The following is an 8,989-nucleotide window of genomic DNA, read 5'->3' as shown; positions in this document are numbered from 1 at the left end:
TCGACCTTCGACGGAGAGATGTTGGAGACGATTGGGTTTTGATTTTTTTAACTTTATTTACATTTATTATATCATATTATAACTCAATTTGGAAATTACTTATGTTTTTACATTTTAACCTTTATATTTATAAATCTAAATACGAGGACAAAACTGGATTTTACTTTTCATTAGTACTAAGGGGACAAAGATTAGTAAAAGCATTCTGGGGACAAAGATTAGTAAAAGTTCTAAGGGGACAATAGTATAGTTAATTTGTTCTCTTTTTCCAAATTTCCCTATTTTTTATTACTTCACATTATTGATTGACTTCTGAAAACTAAACTGAGAGTTTATTCGGCAAACTGTGCTCGTTTCCAGCTTCAATACATGCAATGTCACTGAAGAAGGAGAAGCACTCTTCCCTGCCTTGTCTTCGAAAACAATTTTTATGGCGTTGATGTTTATTATAATATTTGGAGTGTGCGTAGGAGCAACATTCTACCAATCAAAAAATTAAATCTAAGATTAAGCCCATAAATTAATAAAGCACAGTAACACCAATGCATAACAGCGCTGCAGAGACACACTTTTACCTGAATGCAAAGAAGATCATCTGTATTACAATAAGCTGCAAAAAATGATATCAATAGGCTGAATAATTTCAAGTTTCCTCCTCCATCTTCTATCAGGAATGCAGATGCCTTCAAGTCCACGACGAACATAGAATCTATCCCGCTCCAATGGGACACCTCAAAAAGATAAGAGCTCTTCTGTCCCAGACTTTTGACCATTTCGTAATGTTTTGACCTGAGTAATTGTCCCAATCTTCATGATCAAATGATGGTTTAGAGCTTTGGGTTTTTATGGGTCCAGTAACTGGTGCAGTGTTCGGAGCCGGAAGAGCTGACATAGAGTAGCTTCTAAAATGGCTGAATGAGAAGAGTTGAGATCCTGAGCCAGAAGAGAGTGATGGCTTGTGCGCAGTGCTGCTGATACATGGGCTAGAGCTTATCCGAGTCATCGTTCTTATCAAGTCGGTCTATCCTGACGCTTCTCAAACTGCAGTATCTCAATGATTTCTTTTGTCGTTTTTAGTGTATAAGGGAGAAGAATATGAAGTTGATAAGGAGAAAGTGATGACCTATCTTCTTGAAGCTTCCGACGAACTCGCCATACCTAATACTGAAATTAGAATACGTTAATGCTCCACCTCTTTCTCTGAATCTCCATCATTATCCCACAGATACAAAACCTGTGTCAAATTAGGTATTAGACTTTCTTTTTTATGAACATATGTAAAGTATAATAGAATATGATTATTATTGTGTTGCGTTTGATAAGAGAATACAATATGCATATATATAGTGGTAACATTGACATAATGTTAACACTAGATAATGCTAACTTTCCTAAACACTTAATGTTAATATGCTAAGAATATCTTGAGATTAACTTGTTATTCAAGTCTTTCCTTTTAGTCTTGATGGTTTTCATGGGTTGCACGGGCTTCACAGTTTTCGTCCGTAAGATAAACATCTTTCCGCCCAACGTATCTCTAATAACAGATCAAACGCATAAGAGAAAAAAGAATTCAATAATCGTTGGAACACAAAACTACATGTTGGAATTGCAGAGAAGGGTTGTCTGGGTTCGTCACCACAGACTTCTCCAATTTCTCTAATTTCATTCTACTGTGGTCTATTTGTTGTTTGTTGTAGTCGAAAATGATTTAGATTTCAATTGTGGACCATAAATAATGTTATTCATAATGAAAGGTTTAGGGAATGTTATGATTTTATTTTAACAAAAGAGAAGTTATTAATTAATATAATGGTTTATAGATTGAAACATGTATTTATATTTAGTGTCTAATAAGTCCAAAAAAAAAAAATGCCATGGTAACATTCAAATCCCCTATATATTAATTGGGAAGCATTTGAACAATTAGAACTTTAATTTTGTATTAATTAAAAAAAAACTCAAATCCTAGGTGGCACTCTAAATGCCTTCTAAATTCCATTTTAAAGAATTCTAGAGCATCCAATATAAAGTATAGTTTAATCTAATGGTGTCACATTATTTCATAATTATATAACACTAGAGAAAATTACATTAACCTAAAATATAAGAAGTTTGTATTATTTCCTTAAATAAAAGCTAAGGAATTACCTAATATGATTTACATATATATGAAAATTAATGGTTATGAATAATAAAGATTTGATAACAATTTTTGCATTCTTCTTCATTTTTGTTTAAATTTATATTATTAAAAAAATTAAACAATCATATTAACCATATAATAAAAAAATTAGATTTTTTCTTATATGTTATATTTTAAATTTTTTAAAATGACCTTAAATTACAAAAATGAGGAAACCGTATATGTTACATATTTTTTTTAAAAAACGACTTTAAAATACAAAAATGAGGACATCTTATATGTTATATTTTTCTTATATATTAGAATTTTCTTATATGTTATATTTTGAAATTTTTTAAAGCGTCTTAAATTACAAAAATGTAAGTTTTCCTTAAGTATACGACTAAAAACATTAAAATGACATGTATCAATTCGATGGTTGATTTGAAAGCTTTCAAAACCATATGGAAGATAAAAGTCAAAATAATTTAACTGTGGAAACAATACTGTTCACTTTTTTCAAGAATGTGTTTGAGAGAAAAAATAAGGTTTTTATGTCATAATTTGTTTAAAGTCCACTAGAGAACATTATATTAACCTAAAATATAAGAAGTGTGTATTTTTTTCTTAAATAAAAGCTACAGAATTACCTAATATGATTTACATATATATGACAATTAATGATTATTAATAATAAAGATTTGATAACAATTTTTGCATCCTTCTTCATTTTTTTTTAATTTTATATTATTAAAAAAATAAACAATCACATTAACCATATAATAAAAAAAATTAGATTTTGTCTTCTATGTTAAATTTTGAATTTTTAAAATGTCTTTAAATTACAAAAATGAGAAAATATTATATGTTATATTTTTTTTTAAAAACGACTTTAAAAAACAAAAATGAGGACACCTTATATGTTATATTTTTCTTATATTTTAGTTTTTTTCTTATATGTTATATTTTGAATTTTTTAAAACGAATTTAAATTACAAAAATGTAAGTTTTCCTTAAGTATATGACTAAAAATATTAAAATGACATGTATCAGTTCGATGGTTTATTTGAAAGTTTTCAAAACCATATGTAAGATAAAAGTGAAAATAATTCAACTGTGAAAACAATATTGTTCACTTTTTCAAGAATGTATTCGAGGGAAAAAATAAGATTTTTATGTCATAATTTGTTTAATGTCCACTAGAGAACATATATTAATCTAAAATATAAGAAGTGTGTATTTTTTCCCTAAATAAAAGCTACGAAATTACCTAATATGATTTACATATATATGGCAATTAATGATTATGAATAATAAAGATTTGATAACAATTTTTGCATCCTTCTTCATTTTGTTTAATTTTATATTATAAAAAAAATAAACAATCACATTAACCATATAACAAAAAAATTAGATTTTTTCTTATATGTTATATTTAGAATTTTTAAAATGACATTAAATTACAAAAATGAGGAAACCTTATATGTTATTTTTTTTTTTAAAACGATTTTAAAATACAAAAATGAGGACACCTTATATGTTATATTTTTCTTATAAGTTATATTTTTTCTTATATGTTATATTTTAAATTTTTTAAAACGACTTTAAATTACAAAAATGTAAGTTTTCCTTAAGTATACGACTAAAAACATTAAAATGACATGTATTAGTTCGATGGTTGATTTGAAAGCTTTCAAAACCATAGGGAAGATAAAAGTCAAAATAATTCAACTGTGAAAACAATACTGTTCACTTTTTCAAGAATGTGTTCGAGAGAAAAAATAATGTTTTTATGTCATAATTTGTTTAATGTCCACTAGAGAACATTATATTAACCTAAAATATAAGAAGTGTGTATTCTTTCCCTAAATAAAAACTACGAAATTACCTAATATGATTTACATATATATGATAATTAATGATTATGAATAATAAAGATTTGATAAGAATTTTTGCGTCCTTCTTCATTTTGTTTAATTGTATATTATTAAAAAATAAACAATCACATGAACCATATAATAAAAAAATTAGATTTTTTTATTATATGTTATATTTGGAATTTTTTAAAATGACCTTAAATTACAAAAATGAGGAAACCTTATATGTTATATTTTTTTTTAAATGACTTTAAAATACAAAAATGAGGACACCTTATATGTTATATATTTCTTATATGTTATATTTTTTTCTTATATGTTATATTTTGAATTTCTTAAAACGACTTTAAATTACAAAAATGTAAGTTTTCCTTAAGTATACGACTAAATACATTAAAATGACATGTATCAGTTCAATGATTGATTTGAAAGCTTTCAAAACCATATGGAAGATAAAATTCAAAATAATTCAACTGTGAAAACAATACTGCTCACTTTTTCAAAAATGTGTTCGACGGAAAAAATAAGGTTTTTATGTCATAATTTGTTTAATGTCCACTTGAGAACATTATATTAACCTAAAATATAAGAAGTGTGTATTCTTTCCCTAAATAAAAGCTATGAAATTACCTAATATGATTTACATATATATGGCAATTAATGATTATGAATAATAAAGATTTGATAATAATTTTTGCATCCTTTTTCATTTTGTTTAATTTTATATTATTAAAAAAAATAAACAATCACATTAACCATATAATAAAAAAATTAGATTTTTTCTTATATGTTATATTTGGAATTTTTTAAAATGACATTAAATTACAAAAATGAAGAAACCTTATATGTTATATTTTTATAAAAAAAAACGACTTTAAAATACAAAAATGAGGACACCTTACATGTTATATTTTTCTTATATGTTAAATTTTATTTTTCTTATATGTTAAATTTTTTCTTATATGTTATATTTTGAATTTTTTTAAACAACTTTAAATTACAAAAATGTAAGTTTTTCTTAAGTATACGACTAAAAACATTAAAATGACATGTATCAATTCGATGGTTGATTTGAAAGTTTTCAAAACCATATGGAAGATAAAAGTTAAAATAATTCAACTGTGAAAACAATACTGTTCACTTTTTTCAAGAATGTGTTCAATGGAAAAAATAATTTTTTTATGTCATAATTTGTTTAATGTCCAATCCGATCAACCCATGATGTATTAATTATAGTTTTGTTCTATCATTTTTAATAAAAATTGATCTGATCCATCGGAAAGAAATTATATAATAACAAAAAAAAATTGTATATATATTAATAAAATGATCGAATATATAAAAAAATTATTGATAATACATAGAAATAAAATCTCGCTTGCACAGGTATTATCCTAGTAGAACTATAAAATAGATTAGATGTTGACCAAAAAAAATAGATAATAGAAAAAAAATAGATTAGATGGGCACAACAATTAAACATCACAGGCGGACAGAAATCCAAATGGCTATCAGACGATCACCGATGGTAATCCTCATCTTCCTTGTCTTTTTCTCCGGCGCCCAAATCGCTACCGCTGATGAGCCGGTCCCGGCGCCATGGCCACACCAATTTCATGCACTACTGTTCATGAATTACTCCGGAAACCTCTCGATGATTGACCTTTGGTACGACTGGCCCAACGGTCGTAATTTCAATATCATCCAGGAGCAGCTCGGTGGCATCACCTACGACCTCGAATGGAACAACGGCACCTCCTTCTTCTACACCCTCGACAACTATAAATCGTGCCGCTCAGCTCAACTTGAGGTCAGTTTTTATTTTCTAGACATTATTCTGTCACAGATCTTATAATATACTCTTTGGTTGTAGAATATGAATAAGATTTGAGTGTGAATTTGAAACTCCTTAGGCCCTAAAGTAACTAAGAATGTTTATTTGATGAAGATTAAGCTCTCGCAGATTTGGAGTTTAAACTCTCTTTTTTTGTACCCTGCCTGTAAATGCTAACTGTTTCCAATAATCTTTGTACTTTGCATCATAAATGAAGTTAGAAAACCAGTCTTTGACGTTTATATTCTTTGCTAGGACTAGACTGTTGTGTTAGCTCAGTGTCTTGCTTAGACTTGGTTGTTTGATTTTGATTATAGTCAAGTCAAGCCCACCCAGAGGCTAGAGTGTTCTTGTATGAACATGTAATAATTTACTAGGCTAAGAATTATCTTTTTGTTTGAATAAGGTTGGAATCCTCCGACCAAACTGGCTAGATGGAGCCAACTATCTAGGCCAACAACTTGTGAATGGGTTTCACTGCAATGTATGGGAGAAAGTAGACTTTATATGGTATTATGAGGATGTCGAAACCAAGAGACCCGTTCAATGGATCTTCTATACAGGTGTGATCGATACCACTGTGTAAGACTTTTAGGTTGTTTTTGTTCTAGCAAAATTCTTCTGTAACGGTGTGAAAAAATACTTGCAGGGAGGGAGGCTCATGTGATGACATTCGAGGTTGGCGCGGTTCTTGAGGATGAGAAATGGCAATCGCCGGTGTATTGTTTCAACAAAGAGAAGAAGAGTTTATCAACTGAAGGATCTTTAAGAGAGTTTAGAGGATACAAAGGAATGGCTGTTTCGTAATGCTGGTTACTGAAAGAATAAGAAAAAAGTAATGCTAGTTACTGAGAGCTTTTTTTTTCTAGGATCAAAATAAGAAGCAGGAGCACAAGAGAGGAGAAGGGTGAAATAATTTAGATTATGGTTATTATGAGCCGTCTAAAATCTTTGTACACGGACTTGAAATGTTTTTATTTTAGATCTCTAGACTTGATCATCATTCGTTGGTGCAGTAGTTTCTTCTTCAAACCGCTTGTCCAGTGGGAATGCTGTTAAAGGGTGAGGTATTGGGTTCGAGGCTCACCAACAACCTAATTATAGAGTTAGAAAGAACTCTTAATGGAGGGGTTGGGGTCGGTGCGCTGCAGCGATGTGAGCCTGGGGCCCACGGGACAGGTAGTTCAAATTGTAACACCCGTCACCTTCTATATGGAGAACGGCGTGTTACTTACGGTAAAATATCGAATTAAACCGATTTATAAAATCAAATAATATGTCGAACCTTTTAATCAAATAATTTCCAAATAAAAACGAGTTTATAATTTAAAAACCAAGTACCTTAAATCGAAAAGTTAATTAAAATCGAAATAAAATACAATGATCCCAAAGACACCAAACCGTCCAGATATCAAACTACTCATCAAGCTCACCTGCAAGGGAAGAAAGAGGGGTGAGCAACAGGGGAGTTACTCCGTGAGGTATGTGATGCTAAATACGCAAACCACTGACTTGAGTAAATAGAACTCCCACTATGGGAGTTTAGCTCTAACATGAACAAACAAGATGCCTAAAGCATCACACAACACAAACAATGAGATGATAACATATAGCTAGTCCATACACCCCGCATCTCCTCATACGGACATATATATACATACGCTGCGTCGCTAGTACAGTCTGTCTCTGTACCCCCGCCCTCCAAAGTTGCGTTGAATGCAAACGTCTCTGCACCCACGCCCCACACAATCTGCGTCGCTAGCCCAGACGTCTCTGAGCCCCCACCCTCAAAAACTGCGTCGCTAGTCCAGACATCTCTGGACCCCCGCCCTCTCACATAGTCCCTACTCATAACTATGTATACATATATATATATATATATATCGCATCTCTTAACATCACACAATCAAATCAACGGTTGAATCCCCTAGACCCCTAGTTCCAGTTTACAATGAATGAACTAACTAACAATCAAGACTCAAACAGACGGATCATGATTCGAAATCTAAACTACAATAGAGAGAATTCTACACTGGTACTAGATTTACGGAATAGACCCTCACCTTAGCCACTGGCAGGAAGTAAACAACGGAAGATGCGGTCAACTGAGGTCAACTGCAACACGACAATCAACGACTTACGATCAGATTCTCCAAAAATAAAGTTTCTTAAAATGGAACTTTTCCTAAAATGGAACATTTCCTAAAATGGAAACTTTCCTAAAATAGAAACTTTCCTAAAATAACAACATTTCTAAAATAGATTTCTGTAACTAGAAGTAAGGAGGCAACAAACTTACTAGAAAAATCCGCCGGAAGCTCGTCCAGAAATCCCGCCAGAAGCTCGCCCAGAAATCTCGCCGGAAGCTCACCCGGAAATCCCACCGAAAAATTCACTAGTGACTGGTCGTCGAATAATTCAACAACAACTCGTCACACGCAAAGAAATACTTTGACTTGATGAGAATAAAGAGAAAGGGTGGAGTTTCTTATATAAGAGAAGATAAGGGAGGTAGGTTTTCTAAACTTCCAATGTGGGACAAAATAAAAAGGAGGGTTTTGGGTTTTAATTAATAAAAACAAATGAGCTTTCCCACATTGGGTCACGGTCGTTACAATTCTTCTCCACTTAATCGGAATTCGTCTCGAATTCCAAGGCGGAACATGAGAAAAACTTCAACAAATACGAAGGAGAGAAGAACACGAGATGAAAACAAAAGGAAACAAACAGAAACTTGATTTTCATCCACACCAAAAGAAAAAGTCAGAAACGCTAACTACTAAACGAATGATTCTGGACAGAAGGGTGTCACTTTTATTTTGAAATTCCCAATCCCCAACAGACATTGAAAACCGCTGAAATCCGAGTCCCATAAATCGCCGTCCCGGGACAGAGCCGGGACGGAACCCCGCTCTGATACCAAATTGTAACACCCGTCACCTCCTATATGGAGAACGGCGTGTTACTTATGGTAAAATATCGAATTAAACCGATTTATAAAATCAAATAATATGTCGAACCTTTTAATCAAATAATTTCCAAATAAAAACGAGTTTATAATTTAAAAACCAAGTACCTTAAATCGAAAAGTTAATTAAAATCGAAATAAAATACAATGATCCCAAAGACACCAAACCGTCCAGATATCCAACT

General features: G+C 30.9%; 1 protein-coding gene across 2 annotated transcripts; it reads left to right on the top strand.

Moving 5' to 3' along the window:
- The first annotated feature begins 5,414 nt into the window (after positions 1-5,414).
- BNACNNG59060D (uncharacterized protein At4g14100) lies at positions 5,415-6,839 on the top strand. 2 transcript variants are annotated; one of them, XM_013830982.3, is made up of 3 exons: positions 5,415-5,812; positions 6,243-6,399; positions 6,486-6,839. In XM_013830982.3, the coding sequence occupies exons 1-3, from the start codon at positions 5,465-5,467 to the stop codon at positions 6,641-6,643; spliced, it is 663 nt and encodes a 220-aa protein (XP_013686436.1). In that variant the 5' UTR covers positions 5,415-5,464; the 3' UTR covers positions 6,644-6,839. The 2 variants fall into 2 exon arrangements, with proteins under 2 accessions (XP_013686436.1, XP_048616728.1); XM_048760771.1 differs by having other exon boundaries at positions 5,439-5,812; positions 6,243-6,418.
- Positions 6,840-8,989: the final 2,150 nt, after the last annotated feature.

The sequence above is a fragment of the Brassica napus genome, chromosome C6 (genome assembly GCF_020379485.1).
Source record: "Brassica napus cultivar Da-Ae chromosome C6, Da-Ae, whole genome shotgun sequence".
NCBI lineage: Eukaryota > Viridiplantae > Streptophyta > Magnoliopsida > Brassicales > Brassicaceae > Brassica > Brassica napus.
Note: the sequence above shows the minus strand (reverse complement) of the source record. Positions and strands in the feature narration are given on the sequence as shown.

Excerpts from the sequence above, each read along its gene's own strand:
- BNACNNG59060D (XM_013830982.3), top strand. The coding sequence starts at position 5,465 with ATGGGCACAACAATTAAACATCACAGGCGGACAGAAATCCAAATGGCT. Across the intron at positions 5,813-6,242 it reads GCCGCTCAGCTCAACTTGAG|GTTGGAATCCTCCGACCAAA; the intron begins GTCAGTTTTTAT and ends TGTTTGAATAAG. Across the intron at positions 6,400-6,485 it reads TCAATGGATCTTCTATACAG|GGAGGGAGGCTCATGTGATG; the intron begins GTGTGATCGATA and ends AAATACTTGCAG.